This window comes from Liolophura sinensis, chromosome 8, assembly GCF_032854445.1.
Source record: "Liolophura sinensis isolate JHLJ2023 chromosome 8, CUHK_Ljap_v2, whole genome shotgun sequence".
NCBI classification, from domain to species: Eukaryota; Metazoa; Mollusca; class Polyplacophora; order Chitonida; family Chitonidae; genus Liolophura; species Liolophura sinensis.
Window position 1 is genome coordinate 20317500 of NC_088302.1, and position 21235 is coordinate 20338734.

General features: G+C 39.6%; 1 protein-coding gene across 6 annotated transcripts in view; it reads left to right on the forward strand.

Annotated features, from left to right (window-relative positions):
* Positions 1-21235, forward strand: part of LOC135472436 (zinc finger RNA-binding protein-like) — a 44971-nt gene that overhangs the window by 15667 nt on the left and 8069 nt on the right. For 4 of the 6 annotated variants that reach the window (XR_010444529.1, XM_064751940.1, XM_064751941.1 and 1 more), the window contains 16 exons: positions 7611-7826; positions 9626-9716; positions 10024-10224; positions 11418-11611; positions 11891-12070; positions 12577-12790; positions 13353-13454; positions 14563-14619; positions 15110-15249; positions 15996-16141; positions 16743-16881; positions 18317-18394; positions 18810-18883; positions 19303-19371; positions 19785-19971; positions 21062-21209. Coding sequence is in view for 5 of the 6 variants with exons in the window: in XM_064751937.1 (XP_064608007.1) it covers positions 7611-7826; positions 9626-9716; positions 10024-10224; positions 11418-11611; positions 11891-12070; positions 12577-12790; positions 13353-13454; positions 14563-14619; positions 15110-15249; positions 15996-16141; positions 16743-16881; positions 18317-18394; positions 18810-18883; positions 19303-19371; positions 19785-19971; positions 21062-21209 (2236 nt within the window). In the remaining variant the exon portion in view is untranslated. Of the gene's footprint in view, positions 1-4513; positions 4621-7610; positions 7827-9625; positions 9717-10023; positions 10225-11417; positions 11612-11890; positions 12071-12576; positions 12791-13352; positions 13455-14562; positions 14620-15109; positions 15250-15995; positions 16142-16742; positions 16882-18316; positions 18395-18809; positions 18884-19302; positions 19372-19784; positions 19972-21061; positions 21210-21235 lie in introns of those variants that run through there. The other 2 variants (XM_064751939.1, XM_064751938.1) reach the window with 2 other exon arrangements.

Consider the following 21235-nt stretch of genomic DNA (forward strand, 5'->3'; position numbering starts at 1 on the left):
CTGCTTGTCAAAACTGACGTACAGCGCCCCCTGTTGTGCTCCAGTGCTGTAGTCTGGAAACTTAGCCCTATTGATGAACAACACATATCCTGGATCGTCTAGCACCGGTCATTTAACGAAAAAACGATTGCGGCCTAGAATATTTATTTATGCCTCCCCGGCAGTATCAATAAAAAGACAATAGCGACCTTTCAAATCTTTCTTATGTGTAAATCTTCCTTTGTATCAATACAGTGTTTATTATTTTTGGAGGGTAGAAGCCAAGAGAAGGCAACAATTAACAACTGGATTACTTGATGAAAGAATACAGCTATCTGCTAAATACGAGAATTCCAGGCTGAAAAATATGTCTGTAAAGTGTATTGCCATCGCCCACAAAGTTTGGCCTAGGCTTTGTCTTTGATATGTCCATGATACCGCACATTTACCCTAATTTCACCACGCCACCATATGGCTGAAATATTGCCGATGTGGCGTCAAGCCATAATCATTCATTCCTAATTTCACTGCCATTGTTGTAATTTAAGTCCTTTGCGAACCATCAGAAAAGGCCTATAGGTATATTAAAACACAGCCGACATATTTGGTCATTCAAGTAAATTTGCAAATTTTGTACTTTCTCATTTCAATAACTTGTTGATAACAGATGTGATATGCATTTTTTTAAAATTACAATTGTCTATTGCAATCAACCATTAAAAAGAACTTAAAGAGTGTCTTACTCACATGTCGTCGTCATATGACTGAAAAATTGTCAAGTACGACATTAAACCCCAAGCACTCACTCACTCACTCTTACTCACATGAAGACCACAGTTACGGCGAAATCATGGATGTACTTCGATTTGGATATGCCTATATATTCACTTTTTCATATACACGTCTGCGCAATGCCATTTTATTTTTATTACAATGTTGAAAAGCAATAAAAAGCACATTAAAACAAGAAAAAATATGGAACATTTATAGGCCCGTTTTTTAGTTTAAGCTCTTAGCTCTATATGTTGCTTATGCAAAATTTCAAAGTATTATGTCCACTGCGAGAGGGGAAGATCCAGGGTCGATTCCTGGTCGAGTCACACCTAAGACCTTAAAAGAGGAAGTTGTAACTTCCTCGCTTGGAGTTCAACATGAAGGGGATAGTTCAACGACTGGTTGACTTATCAGTATAATGGCTCTGACGGGGTGGCTTACTTGCCTTCGGTAAGTTGTCTCAGAGAAGCAGCACTAGATAAAAGAGCGGTGGAAATCCGTCCTGCAACAAGGAGGCACATTACATACACTCTAAGGATTCCTTCGTCGTCATATGACTGAAAAAGTGTTAAGTACGACGTTAAACCCTAAGCACGCACTCACTCACTCAAAGCATTAGGTTGAAAAATTTAGCGACAAATGAAAGTAATCCACCGCATTATAAAATGAGCAAAATGTCGAGAGGAGCCTCGCGTGTGACAAAATTCAAAACCTGACACTCCACCCAGTCACCTAACACTGACACCGTGTCAACTAGCCATGTTTCCTTGCTCTAATTAACCTCACAGTGCTGGGCGCCAAGAGAGGTAGTATTTTCAAAGTGTTTGGTGTGACCCGACCTGGACAAAATTCGTAATTAATTCATAATTATAATAAACAAATTAATTGTAATCCCACCTCCAGTCTCTAAATGTGAATAGATCAACCTTCCTATGAAATTTTTTTTTAACTCATTATAATGCTCCGTGAAAGCGTAAATTGATTTTTATGTTTGACATGTTCTCAGTAAAGCTGTTTAGATTTTGTTTATTAACTCCCACCCAGTCCCCGATGGCACACCGTTGTGTTGGTTATATAAGGCTGTTATGAGGCTCGGATATGAAATCTCATATCATAGGCCTATCCCCAAGCTGTTAAGGGATGTATACCCAAGCTAGCTGATATTCCAAGTGAATTATACTTGGAGTAATTATACTTATATACTTATATATAAGTTAAGAACCAATATTCTGATATCATCCAAGTACGAGTTCACCTTCAAGTTCACAGTCAATGGTCTTCTTGAAATCCGATGAGGCAACCGCAAAGACGTCATAAAACAATGTCAAAAGTACAAACTGAACTGTCTGAAAGGCTAGTGGTGAGTTCAAGGTTTTGAATTCATTAAAATACTTCAGTTTTTTTACGTCAGCCTTAAGTCTCATACGACCATGGCCGCTCGTTGCATGTGGACATTGCATGCTGCGGTCATCTCGGTAATGCTGAACTGGAAACGAGCCGCCATACAGGCGCATACTGCAGAGCAATCCCAATATGAAGATGGAGCACGAATGAATTACATCTCTCGGCGTGATATGGCTGTCTTTGTAAAACTGTACATTAAACAGTAAAAGAAACTTGTACGCTGTATAAATGCTTATTTACAAACAATATAATATTCTTTTCCAGTCAGTGTTATGTAAATGCCAGCTAAGCAGATTGTGGTAATTCCAAGAAAATATATAAGGCAACACATGATTTAATGTTTCGGTTTTATTTAAACAATTTTCAAGAAAACCATCATTCTTTGTCAAGCTTATCAGTGGAAATGGAAATATAAGCCAACTATATGTATGGAACTCATTCTACCCAGACCGTTTCAAACCATACACGCCCGCAGTAAGCTATGCTATATGAACAGGAACTAAGCCCTCTACTGATTGTTCTAATCAAACGAAACAATCTATTTATCGGTCATTTGTAGACGACGGATTACTTTGTTATGGCCCCCTTTTAAATTCCCAAACCTTCATGTTAGTTGTGTCTTTTTCACACAGTGTGATTCTGTCGTATTGACTCGATCGTGGAGTCTGACTTCAACGAGGGGAATAAAACCAAGACAAGTTTTCTTGACAAGCCACGTTAAGACGGTGACAATTGGTTGATTGTCACATATATTTATTTATTTATTTATTTATTTACTTATTTAGTTATTTACTTGATTAGTGTTTTACGCCGTACTCAAGAACATTTCAATTATACGACGGCGGCTAGCATTGTGGTGGGAGGAAACCCCAGATATACAATCGCACGAAATATAACCAATATACTGTTTCCATTAGACTTGTCGAATTTGACGAGTCCACTCGACAGAAGCACCGTATGCGAAAATTTTATCCAATGTCTATCTTCCAAAAATCCATTTGGCAGCATTGTTTCTACACTTTTAACATATATTTCCCACATGCTTGTTGTCAAGTTAATTGGCTGTTCGATCTTACCGGTGACATATATATTTTTAATTTAAAGCATAAGTCAAAAATCCAGCTATACAATTAAAATGTTTAGGTTTAGGACGTTTAAAATCTGTACACTTGTTCTTTACTGAAAAACAATTAATTTATGCACCGACCATGCAAAATTTGAGTTCTTTCCGGCCGTTCTGAGGTTGACGATTTTAAACACTTGTAATTAACTTGCGCGATAAATACGATCCCATGCATGCAGGCGACTATATTGGGCCCTCTACCAATGACGCCACGTGATCGAATCCAGTTCTCGCTGTTTCGGCTGCGGCAGGTTTGTTACCTTTACCCCAGGCACTCGGATTTTGTCTATCCATAAACGTACCTGATCGCCGTCGTTGAAGTGAAAAAACCTTGAATACGGCGAGAGACAGTAATCATGCACGTGTCAACCAAGGATCCAAAGTTGGTTTACCACGTCGATACACAGAATCCATATACTATATAAGGCATGTAGCTCTCATGGCTTAATTACCATTGGTTTTTTGACCACCTCTTTCCGAACAGGGTTCGGATTCAAGTCAATACAACTATTTCCAACTGTTTGTCCAAACAATTTCTAAACGAAAATTTAATTCTGTCGACATATGTAGCATTTCCCTTAACTAACTGCAAATACATGATTACATACAATGACACAATGCATGTAAGTATCCTTGTATATTTTTATAGTTTCAGTTAATACGCCATAAATACATGTATATATATATTTGTTCTGTTATATACATGTGTACATGTTAAGGTATGTGAAGAAAGAGCGGGTATAAAACTTATAAGAACACTCAGTGTATAAAATATAGCAAACCTTGAATACGGAGTCCAGTATGTTAAACTGCGCATGGCAACTGATACAAAAAAAAATAAAAACAAAAATGTGTTGTTTTTTTTTTTCTTCGTTTCTTATACGGAAAACCAGAGTCATTCACCCACGTTTGTCCCAAAACCTGCTAACCTGGGACACCACATTACCATACCAGGGTTGTACCCAAGAGCTAATCAACTGCAGTCTAAGTGGGACACCGGAAGTGTAACCTAGAACAGTGGCGACGTTGCCAGACTCTATGTCGTCGACAACCCTCTGTGTTGTAGTCTATAATAGTACTTCCACTTATTCTCTTCTTTCTCTTATCTACAACTTATGAAAACAACTGATTTAGGATTACAAAAGATAAAATAAGCAGTGCTTCAATCACTCAAAACAAAATCCCTGTTTTTCAAAGCGAAGTAGCGTCATTTCTTGTTCGCCTTTCTCCGGCTTTTTCCGTACAACGATTTATGCAAATGACGCACGTTCTTTTTGGTCAGTAGGAAGTAGACAGAAGACCGGCGTGCTGTTATTTTGATGAAATTGTAAAAAGTGTGGGTATGTAATGTTTTCACTCTTTGCAGTGAGAAACCGTAAAGCTTCTTGGTAACCATGCACCAAAATATGTTCTCACTGCCTCAAAGATTAGTGTAAAATAGGAAAGTGACATCATCTCAGGTGTTGTTGTAGTGTGAGCAATATGGCGGCTGTGCACTTTTGTTCTGCACGCTGCATCTAAGCACGTGTTTGGATTTAATTGTGAGTAGTTGAATTAGCCTTGGTATCTGTCTGCCGTATTTGTGAGTACCTATGTAATTTTGCCAAAGTTATGGACTTTGCACAAGCCATTCACATGGACACCCAAACGAAATGAGTTGCTTGTTTTCATTTGTTTTCGCCCTTGCCACAGGCGCCTGCACTTGTAGCATGTAAATCCTAGCTGTACCTTATATGCCGTTATTTAAAAAAAAAAAACAAGGCTAGCAACGAGAACCAAGAGATTTCGCCTGCCACACAGCCTAATCATGTCATAGATTTCTGTCCATGAATGAAGACATGATCGATCAACACACAGTGTTGGGGGGAGTTACAGAGAATAATTGCTTCTAATGTGTCTGATTGACAGTAAGCCACATTACCACGTCTTCACATGCGCTTTAAATCTTCCCAAACGTAAAAGGTAACCGGGAGGTCCCCATAATCTGTTAACCTTTTCTGATTGTCGCTGAAGCAATTGAACCAGTTGATTGTTTTCTGACGACTTGGTTGAAGATGCGGTAAATGTGGCTTAACATCATTCCGACACATTAAAACCAGTTATTCCCAGTAACTCTCCAAAAATTTGTGTAGGTCATTTTCACAGTTACATTCTGCAACTATCCTTTTGTTAGTCAGTGAGCCCCTTCACAGATACTTATTGTGAAAAGCTGGTTCTTCAATGAACTGACGTCACTTTACCACATAATAGCAACCTCAACTGTCAAATTCTCGTTTTTTCAAATTGTTTTCAATGTTTTCATAAATTTCATTTAATAAATTTTGCCTGTTCTGTAGATGAAAACATACCTTGTGTTTTGGTAATATTATGAAGAGTAACAGTTGTGTTATGATGTTTTCGTCCAAACATAAGGAGAATTTGAAGATTGACTATGGTAGTATAGACTCGTTCAGCACCTTGGTACGGTATAGTACTGCTACAGTATTGAAGATGTCACATAACAAGGACAGGCCCTTGTGCCTTTACTAAAACCTTCAAGTGCTGCTTCAGTCCAAAGAGACATCAAGCGGAAATATGAACATGCTTTGAAGGATACCCTGTGGAACAGTGCTAATACCAAGGTTAAAAAGATTTACATGGTCTATTTTATGCGTCTTCTGATACTACCTGCAGTGGTTAATCTTCAAGCTGAAAAGTCTGGTCAGTCTATATAGCAAAGTAGTTAAAGGAATCCACTCTAAAACGGCAGCACACATCGGTTTGTTGTGACCTTCAGTTCATTATCGTAAATGGCAATTCGGATAATAATCAAGACTAAGGCTAACTCGCCAAAATTAGTTGCCAAGTGATTAAATTAGGGTTTTTTAAAGCCTTTGGCAGCATTACAGAAATTTGTTCTGACGACAGTGTATAATTGACATTGTAAATGGGCAATTTTTTAAGAGACATAAAATTTGATGATTGATCATTGTTGCCCCAACTGAGCAATGCTGAGGCCTATAGTCTGACAAAAGAAAGTTTTGCATGATTGTGTGGCTGCGGTTTTTTGTGCAATGCAATGTTGTCAGCAATGCATGGCTTGCTTTGAGGCTAGCTCAAAATAGGGCATTCTACTAGGCCATGGTCTCTGTAAGTCGACGATACTCTATGATTTGGCTTAAAAATGGCTTTTTAAGAACTATCCACGTTGCAGAGAATTCTGCCAAACCTGAAGAACAACTTGTTGTTTTTTTTTGTTTTCAGAAGAGTTACTATCACCATTCTGTACCAAGATTTCATGATTCAGATCTTTAAACTTTTATTTTTTTAATTAAACACTGGCTATGATTGAAAAAAGCGGCCGATCAAACATCCAGTGGATTTGTGGATAAGGCAAATGAGTGCAAAACATTTTAGAGCTGAAAAAAGCGAGTTGCAGTCATGGGGTTTGACACACGTTGTGCAAGAGAGGGCGTCTGTCTAGCAAGGGGTCTTTTTTTTTTGTGTGCAAATTGAAATTATCACCTTTTAACACAATTAGCCAATTTGTATCATAGAAAAATGGCGTGTGTGTCCTGGGAAATGCGTCATTCACGGCTCTGTGAACTTTTGACTGGTGGGCCTCAAGGCTGCAAGAATGAATGAAGTGAGTGTAGTAAAATGATTTTCTGTATTTGGTCATGTGTAGTATGTGAAGATTGAAGCAATATGGTAATGGCATACTGGTAGATCACACGCTCATCAGAGCACAGGCGGAGTTGACCAGGCATCTACCATGTTGGGAAAACATTTTTGGATCCAAGATATCTGATCTGTATAGTCGTTTTGGTTTGATTGGTTACCATTCTGATGAAATACTCTGATTTGATTATAGGCTGTCTTGTAAGATCTTGTAAGAAGGCTGCTGTTAATTGTTTGTTTCTGTCTCATGACTTAGACTTACCGGCCAGATAGCACAGTTGGTAGAGTATCCGCTTCGGGAGCGGTAGATCCAGGATCAATTCTGGGTTGAGTCACACCTAAGACTTTAAAAGAAGAAGTTGTAACTTCTTCGCTTGGTGTTAAGCATGAAGGGAGTAGTGCAGTGACTTGTTGACACGTATCAGTATAATGGCTCGGGCATTGTGGCTTACTTGCCTTCAGTAAGTGCTCTCAGTGAAGCAGCCTTCGTTGTCATATGACTGAAAAATTGTTGAGTACGACGTTAAATCCCAAGCATTCACTCATGACTCTCTTGTCATGAGAAACTAAGAAGAAATGGCCTAGCCAGTTGGACGAGCAGTTATAAACTCTTACAAGAATATTGCACCTGTCTTGACCATTGCTGATACCTCTGTGTTCTTTATTTCAGCGCTTGATGAATATGGCACATTTTGTCTACCCGGCAATAGCCAATAGTGGGCAGGCTGCAACTGCTTACCCTGCGGCGCAGCCAGCTTATGTTGCTGCTGCCCCTCAGGCTGCATATGCCACTGCAGCCCCACGAGCTGGACAGACGTACGACAGCTACCAGACAGCTCATGCCCAACAGTATGCCTACACTACTAGAACTCCTGTGGCAGTGACGGTAAGTGTCCAGCACTTTCAAACTATGACAATACATTTTTATCTCCGATCGTTCACTTTCGCCACAATACAAAAAAAGACATTGTTCACGCAAGTTGGTTACGTGAACATGTGGCGAATATAGTCCTCTACTGTACTTCCTATCATCATACATATCCAGCGGAATCCTCGGATAGCACAATGTCTACATGGGAGGCAGTAGCATGAACGGTGATCAGTATAGATCAGGGTGGATCAGGAAGCCGATATACAACATGTTTGTCATACACGCTGAGAGTCACATGTCTTCCAAAGCCGGACCAGCATGTGTTATATTCCGGAGTATTTTTATTTTCTTTTGATGATTAATAATTACTTTTATAGTTAGTTACGTGTAGTGTGTATAATATTCAACTGGCTTATGGAGACCTCACCGTCCCTAAAATGGTTTCGTTCACAGGGCGAAATGATATAACCATTGACACGAGGGAATGTCCACGATGAACAGCTCAGGGAAAGTTATTGCCTATAGAAAGTTGAAATTCAGTTCAAATTGAATGTCACCTTTCTCCGCCTACCCTAGCTCACCTAGAGCAGAATTCATGGTTGATGAATGCCACTAGGTAGCACGTGTTGTGTACATAAGAAAGAAGCAAGTAGAGTGCATGCTCATGGAAGGAAAATGTGGCTGAAAGTACACATAGTACAGCCACGAGTTTTAATATTTTGTTATAACACGGAAGCCTTCTCAGGAGTTACCTAAGTGCCGTGACGAAGTTAATATGTGGTTTGTAGACTGGGCTCAACGGCACAGATGACAAGAGACAATGTAAGTGCATTGTCCAGATTAATATATATAGAGCTCTAACAACTGACATGACTTCTATTTTGTGGTACGTGTAGCTGTCGTGATATCATAGGCTGATAATGGCCAGCGACCTTGTATTTTCTGGGGAACAGATCAGCATAACTGATTTGTCAGCCTGCACAATTACACGCCACGTAAACGACACGCAAACAGTCGTTTCGTTTGTGCAAAATTTTGTGGCCTGCAGTAGTGAAATGTATTACTTGTTTCTTGGATGCATTCGATTGTGAGTGTATTTTTTGTTTTGGGTCTTCTGGTTCAGTTTTCAAGAGCAGCTGGGTAACTCATTAGCATTTATTAGCATTCTACTGCGTCTTTTTTTTCGTTGTCATATGACTGAAAAACTGTTACATACCACGTTAAACTCCAAGCACTCCCTCTTTCTTTACCTTTTTGTTGACATAATCAAGTTGAAAAACCTCAGCTTGTCAGAGATGTGTACATTTGTGTATTTTAGCTTACTGTAAATGTTAACCTTTTCAAACGCTAAAGCACTTTTTTAAATGGAATTTTTGCATTCAATTATAATGAAAATAATGCTAAAAATGATTTGTTTGTGTCATAAAAAATGTTTCATAAAACTGTGCAAATTATTTCTCTACACCCCATAGCTCTCTCAGAATGTTTGGAAATATGGGTTGCAGGTGTGGTTGAAAAGATTGTAGAATTATGGTATTCTATATTGTGTTATACATGTAGATAAATGCTAGCTCATGCTGGCTTGCTCTCTGGTTATATGTGGGAAGGCCTGATTGCAGATTATGAATGTCGTGGATGTTGTCGATGGTCTGTCTGGTTTGCTCCCATGATGTTTCTGACTGCAGTGGTCAAAATAAATAAATTCATATATATGTGTGTGTAGAACTTAACTGAGGGTATTTTGTGCGTATATTCTGTAGCAGTTATGTGTTTGTCATTTGCAAGAGATTTGAATGGGGTTTTTTTCGTTTTAGCCTACTGCTGCTTATGATCAAAGTAAAGCATATTATCAGCCAACACAAGCTGCATCAGCATACACAGCAGCTGAGACCCACTACCAAGCAGGTATGTATTCTTCCCTCACATTCAAGCCCTAGACATGTACGAATATGAATAATGTAAGTAGGATATACTACCACCTTCCAAAGAAATCCTCAAAATACCGTTCTAAGATTAACAGAACTCTGAGTGAGGCAAAATTTTGGGTCAAATGCCGCATATCTGTTTCTAGATATAAAAAAGGCAGACTGTATTCATCATTTCTAAATATACCACGTTAATTTGGTCAAGGAAGAAAGAATAACAAAGTAAATAGGATTTGAATGTTTGATTTCTCCTTTTTTTTTTTTTTTTTTTGTTGTTGTTGTTAAAGCCAAGCCTGCCTACACAACTTCTACGTACAACACAACCCAGCGGCAAGCAAGCAGTCAGAAACCTCAAGTTCAGGTGAGCTCAACGCCGGCGGGCACATATGTCTACCCGGCAACGACCACGCCCGCGGTAACCACCTACAACAACCCAACAACTTACGCAACCACAGCCACCTCCTCGTCTTACTCAGGTAAGGCACAACGTGAGTATACCAACACTTCTACAGTCTCTTCTGCTTCGTTTGTTTGGCCTTGTGCATTGAAAGTTTTCCTATGCTTCTAGTGTTCAGTGCTTTACCCCATCAGTGTGATATGTTGGTGGCGTTTAACACGAATTTTACCGTACCTCTACATGTTTCTTTGCTTAGTTCCCCAAATCTAGCCAGGCACAGCACAAGTATTCCTGCTTCACGTCTTTATAGTTTAGTAAGACATAACGCAATTCCACCAACACTTTCAGCTTCATTTTCCTGGGTTCACTCTTTCATAGTTGTGTTACAAAAGGCGAAAATGCCAGTGTATCAATAGTTTGATTTTCCCTGCCCCACTCTTTCAGTAAGACCAATGCAAGTCTATTATGAATAATGCTGTTGCAATTTTTACTGCTTCTCTCCTTCAAGGTCGATAGCTGTAAAATTTGTGTCTAGTCAAGACCATTTCTTTATTGAGTCAAAAAGACATTATGAACATAATCACCAGTTTGCCATTTGGCAGAAATTTTATGGCCGAGTAGTCCTTGAAGAATGTGCTTCCCATTTGCAAGGTTTTTTTTGTCTTCATACTGGAATGAAGGTGTAGGTTCCTTTTCAGTTTCACCAGGAGCAGTCTTGCACACACTGACACTCCCACATTAACTGCAGTACCCACAAGACTAAGTAGTGTAATGTATGAAGAGTTCATTTTGCCATTCATACTCTTATGTTGTCAGTCATTTTCTCTGTCAACTGGAAAAAGTTTGCCTTTGCGTTACTTTTGGCTGTTGGTGTATTCTTTTCCAGAAGTTTTGGTTTTGAGTTTTTGTTTTGTGTTTGATATGTTCGTGTTGTGCATGTATTATAACATGATTAATACATTTTTTTTTTTTTTGACTCTAGAATGTTATCAGCAAACATTTTTCTCATTGGCATACTTGAGCTGTTGAAATCTGTCCAGCCTTAGTTTCACGGTTTCTTAATGTAGTATACATGTCTATCATTAACGGAAATCATATTTTGGTTTTGCCCAAGTGTCTGCTAAATTTGTGCCAATAAGCGTTATGTGTAGAGCGGTTAGCTTGACTTGCCCACCTGCCTCTCCCAGCTGATTGTGCTGAACGTGGTGATGTCTCGTGAGGCTGGCTGATGGTAGCTTGTGTCGGTCAGCATGTGCAGTATCTTTGTCTAATCACTGATTGCAGGGTATGATGCTGCTCTGTACTCTGCAGCCACCAACTATTACCAACAACAACAGGCTGCCAAGGCCGCGGGAGGCTGGAGCGGGTTCAAAAAGCAGAACACGTTCGGTCAGAACAAACAGAAGCCTAAGGGACCCCCAAAACAGCCCCAGCTACATTACTGTGATGTTTGCAAGATTAGCTGTGCTGGTCCACAGGTGGGTGACAATGATCACATGTGTTCCATTTACTTTTTTGCTAAGTTTTGTAACTGAATATCTTTTTGTTGTGATGCTTATAATCTTTATAATCATAACAGACATGACACCTTTGTTAAGCACAGCCTATTTCACTTTGTGGAATTGGTTTGAGCCTAGTGCTGTACAGTCTGGTGAAACGTGTTCTCCAGTCCATTCTCCCATCTAGTTGATACTAAAAAGCTGTTGGCATGGTCACATATTATTGATTACTTCCCTTTTCTGGTCTTCGTGGAGCAGACGTACCGAGAGCATTTGGAGGGCCAGAAGCACAAGAAAAAGGAGCAGGCCATGAAGCAGGGTCTACCGAGTCAGCCAGGCAGCCGTGGGCAGAACCAGCTGAGGTGTGAGCTCTGTGATGTTACCTGCACTGGCTCGGACGCCTATGCTGCTCATATCCGGGGATCAAAGCATCAAAAGGTAACCAAAATAGTTCAGGACCTGTGTACAGTGTGTCAGTACCTTGTTTGACTTTAAAAGTAGACAGTTTTCAAACCATTTGGTGAAGTGTTGACAGTAAATATAGGGGCCAAAATATTTGGTCTTTCACTTGTTTAAGGAGGCAGAATGACTTTGAATCATGCAAGGATTCATAATTTCAGACACATAAATGATTGTATTCCATTCACGTCTGTGTTGCTTCATAAATTGAATCTAATATATTACACACCATTAAATCATTTTGGATGACTTAAGTTTTTGACAAGGTCATCACTCTGAAATATCAAATGTTTCAAATATATTGTATCTTTGATTCAGTACTGTAGGGTAAATTATTTCTGAGTGTGAGAAACCTTTATAATTATGAAATGCTGCTTTCCAGTGCCGGTTCTGAAGTTGAAAACCTGTTTAATCCTGAATTCTAGAACTCTAGGTGCTGAAGCTGAAATCCTGTCCAGTGGTGAATTCCTGTTCTTTTATTGCAGGTCCTGAAGCTGCACACAAAGCTTGGTAAGCCCATTCCGTCTACAGAGCCTGTAGTAGTGTCGTCAAACACCCAACCAGCTCTGTCCACAACAGCCAAGGCCAACACGACCACCACACCCACCTCTGTTACCATGGGAGCCAAGGTCCTCCCCAAGGCGAAGCCAGAGGTCCCAGTCAAGAAAGTGCTGCACACACCCAAGATCACTTTTGTTGGTAAGTTACTGAACATGTATGTATGTATAATGTTGTTTAGTACGGTAATGCTTAATTATTATTCATTAGGATCGGTTGCCATGGTATGTCTCAAATATTACTGACTTGACATCAAATTATTGTTATTTATTCATCTAATGATAAAGCCGAGACCTGAAGATTTGCCGGGTTTATGTACTAATAACTCAGTGAAAGGGTTCAAGAGAACACATCTCACCTTGCTCTTTGAAGTTCACAAGAATGTTAACTTGTGTTGAACTGCGCGGCACCTATTTAAATTGCTTTTCAGTCAATAAAATTTGAATTCCTTTCCTCACAATTTTTCCTGTTGAAGATGGGTTCATAAACAGTATAAACATCAACCTAAAATGAGTGGATTTTATCCCATGTTTAGTGTTAGTTCACCTGTGTAACACAGAGTTAGTGTCTCCTTAAGAGAAAAGTGGAGAGAATATTAGTGAAAATCCATTTGACGACCTCTAAGTCTAATTTGAAGTGAAATAACTCTGTTACCTTAGAAAGCCAGAATTCATGTAAGCATGGTATATGTTGTGTTGTACAGGAGGCACCCAGCTGAAGACAACCGGGGTGAAGACTGAGGAAGTGAAAGCTGAGCCGAAGGTGGAAACTTCCTCCAGCACCAGCTCTCTGTCCACTCCAGAAGGTAAACCTTGCCAACATCTCTCTCCACTACGTCTTGAATAAGTTATATTGCTGTTTACAGTAAACATGGGTGGGATGTATTCTCTGCAGGACTCTTTGCGCCCACATGGCTTTATTAAAAACAGTTATAACCTCCAGGCTATAGCAAATACAGCATATTTAATGCATTGTATTTGAGTCGTTGTATTAGGCTAACATAATTGAAAACTTAATAACGGAAAAAAATTTGAATCCTGAGATGTCACAAAACTCTAATGTTGTAGTATAGGCATAAATGGCCATGTGCTTTTGTTTACCCCCTGTTACACATTTGAATACTGCTATAGCACTTGAAACAGTTATCTAGATTATTGTAGGAATAACAGTCTGTATGAATTTTAGTTGAGGTCATGCAGACAAATTCCCTACAACACCACATTTTCGCATTATGGTAACAATAGTAATAAAACTACATGCTGAAACAGGTAACTAAATGTCCATAGGTTGTGCTGTTAGCATCTAAATTGGCTGAAAAAAATGACACATCGCTGTAAAGAGGGACATGTAGACCTGTTATGTACCAATTAGCCACCAGTGAAATGTGGCATTTGTATGCCTACTGCCTTTCTGTAGGTCTCTCAGCGTGTTGTTTTTATTATTTATATAAAAGTGAAATGTCAGAATTTCCTTCACTGATAAGTGATATCTCACTGGCTAGAGTTAAATATCACTTTTGTTATTACACACCCCAATGCCCTGATGCCACAGTGAAAAGTTTTGTTTTATAATATTCCAGTCCGAGCTTAGCAGAATGGCCTCAGAATACAAGTTCAGTCAGCTTTAACATTTCTTATGTCACGCAACAAGACATAGCGTCATACAAGATGTCATGTGCCAGGTCATGTGCGACATCACACTGTATAAGTCTGTGAAGGTCAACAACCAAAACCATTGCTGAAACTTGTTCAAATACACAAAATCACGATATTGTCAAAATATAAATAATAAATAGAATATTGCACAGTGGAGGTTGAATATCATAGATATTTTTCTTGTCTCGTGGGTTATCATTTTCACCACTATCCTCTATTTTTGCCATTATAATATAGAAATCTGATATAATTTTTCAGCAAAAGTCAGTGATGAAAAGATTGACCTACTGGAGGACAAGGACGTTCAACCTGTTGGTAGGTTGCCTAACAATATCTGGGGAACTCCACGCCTCAGAAATGTTTTATGAGTCCTAAGCACGTCTTTACAATGATCAAATAGGCCAAATAAGTTAAGAATTTCGTAAGTTTTCACCAGTTCATGCTGCATATATTATCCTCCTTTGAAGGCATCAGCTATATTTTTTTTTTTCACCCACGTTTAAGAGAGAGCAAGGGACACCATTTTGGTTCTGTCTGTTCTTCTGCCATGCTCAGGTGTCCGTGCAATAACTGCACCAGATATTGTTGAATTTTAAAATAACTTTGTACGCAGCCACACATCAAGTTTGAAAAACCAGTCCAATCCTTGTATAATTGCTGTACTGCTCTAGATATTGTCCAGTTTGGATATTTTTTGTGTTGATTCTCTTTTTTTTCTCTTCGTCCCATTTGATGAAGTTCGAAACCCAGTTTGATCCATATTTAGCATGTGATAGAAATTCTCTAAATCTGCTTGTTTCTGTAGGTTTTGAATACATTGATGAGATCAAGAATGACCAGGGTAAAACCATCAGTTTCCACTGCAAGCTGTGCGAGTGCAAATTTAATGACCCAAACGCAAAAGAGATGCATATGAAGGGACGACGCCACCGCCTGCAATTTAAGGTAACAACTAGGAAGTCAGTCTGTGTGATTAAACAAGGTGGCTTGTCAGGTATACGGAAAGGTAAATTTTATTGTTGCACATTTTCTTCCATTCATAGGCCTGAGTGCCAAGCAAACAATATTGAGTACTGTGGACTACATTACATAGAATAGAAATCAAATCATACCATCTACCTTGAGTGACCTAAAACTTCGCCCAAGTGCATTTTTAGAGGCAAATAAATGTCACAGAATATTTTTTGTAGTGCTGAAACATGCAATTTTCTAGTAGAATATCATCCTATGTTCGAAGCAAACTTCAGAACACCTCTCTGAAATCAATAGAACTCTCAGAACCAGGAAAAATGGACGAATTATTCATTTAGGGTCATTTAGGGTAAATAACACTCTGTAACTGGTGTGTTACCTCTGTATTTTGACCTGACTGCCATCACCTGTGAGAAATGTGTTAGAATATGACATAAAGAAAAGGCAAACGAGTTTAGAAGTCAAAAACCTCTTGAGCTGACCAATAAGATGTTCCTGAGGACAGGATGTGCCTTTCAGTTGTGAATTCATAACATTACACGGCTTCTTGACATCCTGTGAACTACTTGATTAAATGTCTCTGGATAGTTAAGAAAACTAAAAACTTGTGCAATATTTAGTTTTTTTTATGTTTTGGTTTGGAAGGTAAATATATTGTTTTGAAGTCCTAAAATATGTTATGTGACTCATAGTTTCATAGTATTTCTTTGTACCTGCAGAAAAAAGTGGATCCAACACTGCTGGTGGAGGTGAAGCCAAGTATCCGTGTGAGGAAGGCTCAGGAGGAGAAACTGAGGCGGCAGGCCCAGAAGGAGGAGTACTGGAGGAGACGCGAGCAGGAGGAGCGATGGAGGGAGGAGATGAGGTGGGTAATGACTAGGCTGGGCTTCATGAACTTGTTACACAGTGACAACTCAATAGTGATCACTCTTCTGAAACTGAGGTTCTGACATCGTCGCAGAGTGGTTGGCGTGCTAGTGCAGCACAGTTACCCAGGAGCCATCTCACCAGTGCTACTGCTACAAGTTCAGGTCCAGCTCATGCATGCGTCCTCTCGTGTGGTACGTGGAAAGGGTCTGCCAGCAACCTGCAGATGGTCGTGAATTTCCCTCAGGCTCTTACAGGTTGCCTCCCACCATAATGCTGGACTCCATCATATAAGTGAAAGATACTTGAGTACAGTGTAAAACAATCAAATAAATTATGCTTAACCTGTACGTTCAGAAAACACATCATGAGTGAGATTATCTTAAGCTCTCTTAAGTCGTAAGTGTTTGGCCCAGTGCTGTATTCTGACCTGTTGGCATTGGTTTTGTTCATAATGGGGAGGGGGAGAGTGAATATGGTTCTTTTAATGTCCTTCATTTGGCTTCTTCTCAACCCAGTCTGTTACTTCCCTGATATGGGACAATATTTAACATTTCATTGTGTATCATTTGACAACACTAACCTGTATGCATTTACAGAATGGAGGAGGAGATGTACTGGGAGGAGCGCAGGAGATACGAAGAGGAGATGGATTACTATGAGTGGCAGAGACGCCAAGGACGCCCAGGACCCGTACCTCCAAGGCCCTTCCCACCTATGCCCCCGTCAGGTCCAGGGGTACGTATATGCTTCCAGGAAATAGATAATGCACAGTGTTATGCTATAGTTTGCAGGTCCATTTGGTCTGTCTGATATTATATTATATTAGGGGGAAAATAGTTTTAACCCGGTACGTTTGATGTATCTTAATCTCTCCAAACCTCTCTCTGATAGTTAAAGTGAACATAAAGCCTGCCACTAAAAAAGGATATAGGACACATTTATCACAGAAAAACATTTTAAAAATTCTATAAAGTTTTGAAAGCCGAGTAGATGAAGTGCAGCATTGGGCATGTGGCATCGACTGACAATTTACTCTGAGCAGCTATGTTGCAGAAGAACTTATAAACTTGGCCAATCACTAGTGCTGAAAGCGTCAGAAGATAATTGGCTGTGACATCAAGAAATCTATTAGCTCTTGATTGTCAGTGTGTTTTCTTATAATGGACAGACAGATATGGGTGCAATAAAGTGGATTTAAAAAACTGGAAAATTGGATTATAAAACTGATGCAATTTAGACCACACATTTATGAACGGGGAACTGAGAACAGCTGCCCGTGTCACAACGAGTACATGTTGGGCAGGATACTGCAGTTACTTGTCAGGGTGAGCTGGCAAGAAAACTGCCTCGGGAGCGTCATTGTTCTAACAAAAATATTGTGACTTTGCATTGTTTTTCCTCAGCAAAGTCAGATTTATTGTGAAAAAATCTGAATGAAAGGGTCTGTTATCAATCAGAAGGTCCTGCTATCAATCAGAAGGTCCTTCTTAGTTTGGTAAATTAGAATAGGCCAATTGCTACCCCCCGCAGGGAGGGGTAGGGCAGGACCACTAAAACACCACGCTTGTGTGCTTGTGTCCATCAACATTGCCCTGACCGAGCGTTAAATGGAAAGAAAAATCGGCACTTGGAACATGAAAAAGAGCTGATATCCTTGGTTGGGTATCAGGCGTTTTTGTTTGTATTTTCTTGTTGTCACATGGTTTAATACCAATGGGACAGGAGATCTAGGTTTTGTGACATCATTTTAGATATCTGTAACATGGCAAAATGGCGTCACCAAATGAGGTACTGACAGATGTTTGTATTCATTTTGTTGATAAGCGGTGTAGAATTATTTAAATATATTTAGAGCATTTCTGGAATACTACATTAAATAATTCAGCTTTAGTGGCTGACTTTATGTTCACTTTAAAGCGCTGGCTGCGACTCAAACCCTGGACCAGTGAGGTCATTGGTTCAAATCCAGCTCTGATTACTTTGGCTGTGACTTGTCAGTGTGGAGGTTTGTTGTACATTGCAAAGGGCAGTGGTTTACAGGGCACACCGGTTTCCTCCACCCTTAAAACTTAGTGAAAAATTCTTAAACACGATGCTCAACATCAATAACAGAAATATACCACCCCAGATTAGTCAGTTCCTTGTGACACATTTGTGTGGTAATTTTCAGATGCTGAGGAAGCCAGAGACCATGGATGACCGTCATGTGATGTCCAAACATGCCAGCATCTACCCCAATGAGGCAGAGGTAGGTTTTCTTTCTTAAGGTTGAAGTAACCTTTAATTTTTCTTTGGTTTCGTTGCAGTGTGGTTTGTGAATGTAAAGTAAAACCATGAGATGACATCATTATGCGGCCGCTCTATGTATGGCCCTGGGGGAATTCACCATCTTCTGGTGGCTCTCGTTTTAACTGTGGTAAATATTCAAAAATTCAATTCTAGTGTGAGATATGGGTATAAATAAATAACGTTGACTTTATGATTTCCTTTGCCCTCTCCGGCCGTTTGTGGGAAGTCAGCAACCTGTGGACGGTCATGGGTTTCTCCTGGGCTTTGCCCGGTTTCCTACCACCAACATGCTGGCCGCCATCGTATAAGTGAAATATTCTTGAGTACGGCGTAAAACACCAATCAAATAAATAAGTAAATGATTTTCTTTGCAGCTTCAGGCCGTACAGAACATTGTTTCCTGTTGTGAAAAGGCTCTCAAGCTGGTGTCGGATTATTTGGCAGAAAGGTACTACTCGTTCACACCATTTGTAACTGTCCATTCAGGACTTCAGATTTTTTAGATGAGAATGGGCACTTAAGGAAGTATGACACTCAAGGCCTATGAAGTATGTATGGTCGATTTTCTTTCTCAAGTATTGATCTTTTTTGTTTTCTAACCTGAAAACTTTGTCAGTTCCTGCATTAATCAAAATATGATAATTCGCATTTCAGTTAATCTGCAAATCAATTTTTAAGTCTCCTGGCTGGAGCCGAATTTAGAAGTACTCGGCTGCTTTACTATTGATGTCAAAAGTTGAGAAGAGGTCCTTAACCATTTTATTGTCACTTGGTATATGATCATGTACAAATGTCGGCCTGCCAAATAACACCTTGGCAGTTAGTAAATGCTGACCATTGTTACGTTTTATGTCTTCTGATTTCCAGTGATGCTCCTAAAACTATGGAAGTTGACAAAGAGAAAGATGCAGCTAAGAAAGATGGAGAGAAAGATGGGTAAGAATTAAAAATAAAGATTTGATGCACATTGTTGAGTTGTGTTGCATCTCTTAAGTCAGATATTCTATATTTGACCTAAGATTTCATTTGTGAGTAAATTTCTCATTGTGCTGATTCTGAGAGCTCTGCTGATCTTGCCAAGGTGTGTTAAGGTTTGTTTGGAATGATATCATGCTTGGAAAATATGAGCATCGGCCCCAAAAGTAATATTTTATGATATTTTATTGCCATTAAAAATGCACCTTTGGGGTATTCTTTTTTTGTGCCCTGGTAGTTTTAGAGGGTGTTTGCAAAAAGGTTTCAAGTTTACAAATTTGACAGAAAAACGGTGCATAATGGTCCCAAATTTGCATGTTTTGTGGCGTTGATAAAGCTTGTTCCTTCAGCGTCATAAAATTCATTGTTTACAGGGAGAAAGAGGAATCTCCGGCTGCTGCTGCCCCCCGGGTCTTGAAGGGTGTGATGAGGGTAGGCGTGTTAGCTAAGGGCCTGTTACTCCATGGAGATCTCAATGTCAACCTGGTGGTGCTGTGTGCCGAGAAGCCGACTCGCACGCTGCTAGAGAGGGTAGCAGATGGCTTGCCCAAACAGATGGCTGTGAGTGGGCTATGATAATGTGTATTTTGGCACAGTGTCTCTCTATAGTATAGGAAAGGGTGTAGCAAAACCTCTAGGAGATAATTTTTTCATTAGTTGCTTTTTTTGTTTTCTTTTACTTTTCTATTGCTTTTTTGTTCTATAGACTGTTTTTTTTTATTATTTGAATAGTGTTTAACTTTGTACTGAAATATTTTTAGTTCGCATAAAGGGGAGGTATTGTGATCATGGGATCACATACTGTCAGGGATGGTGTCCAGTTTGATTTTTTTTCTGGCCAGTCATTGGATTACAGTAGTCTCCAATAATACACAGATAGCCAATCATTGGTAACGATTTGCATATCAAAAGCTAAGGAAGTCTTTTACCTCTTAGCTCAATGTTTTGCTCAGCTGTTCACAGTTGCCTCCCATATACATGGATTGCCAAATGCAGTTGGCGATTTGCATATCAAAGACCTCTGTGGTAAAGTTGTACACTAACCCCCCACAGTGTTTTTACTACCACAATGATTTACAACTCCATAATGTATGAAGTCACTGCCCTGCAATCCTTACGCATATGATGGTCATAGTTGTGACAGTGTGATAATATTGGTCTTTCTTGTGGATTTATTGGCAAGATTTTAGCATTATATAATTAGAGGATAATATCTCTGTATGCCTGTGTCAATCATTCTACTTTTTTTGTTTTGTTTAGAGGTCAATATTTGAATGTATCACATCACATGAACATGAACAGTTTTACAAATTGCTCAGTCAGACAAGCTACCATTATTCTCTGAATGCCTTGTTCACTTCTGTGATGGCAATCAGGTTTATGGGTGAAGGAAACCAGAGTGGCCAGAGTAAACCACTGCCCTTCACCATGTTCCTCCTGACCTCTGACAAACCTTCTGACTTAGCAAGAGCTTGATTTCCGTCTCTTTCGTCATGGGCCTGATAGTCACCATTGGATAGCCCGTAGTTGTTGCCTGTAATTGAATGTTGTATTCCAGCCAAAATTCAGCTACCTGTTAATATTTCTTACAACATTTCAATTCTATTTGGCTGTTTTTGGATTTATTGTGGATATGTTTTTCATTCATCAGACTGTAACGGAGGACAAGTATGAAGTGAAGCGATGTGTGGAGGAGGCTGCCATTATTGTATCCAATGATACAGAACCGAAGACGTCGTGTACCATCACGCTTACCTCCCCTATCATGAGAGAGACTGCCACAGCGGAGGCTTCTGGAGGTATTGGACGGGAAACCGGCCTATCT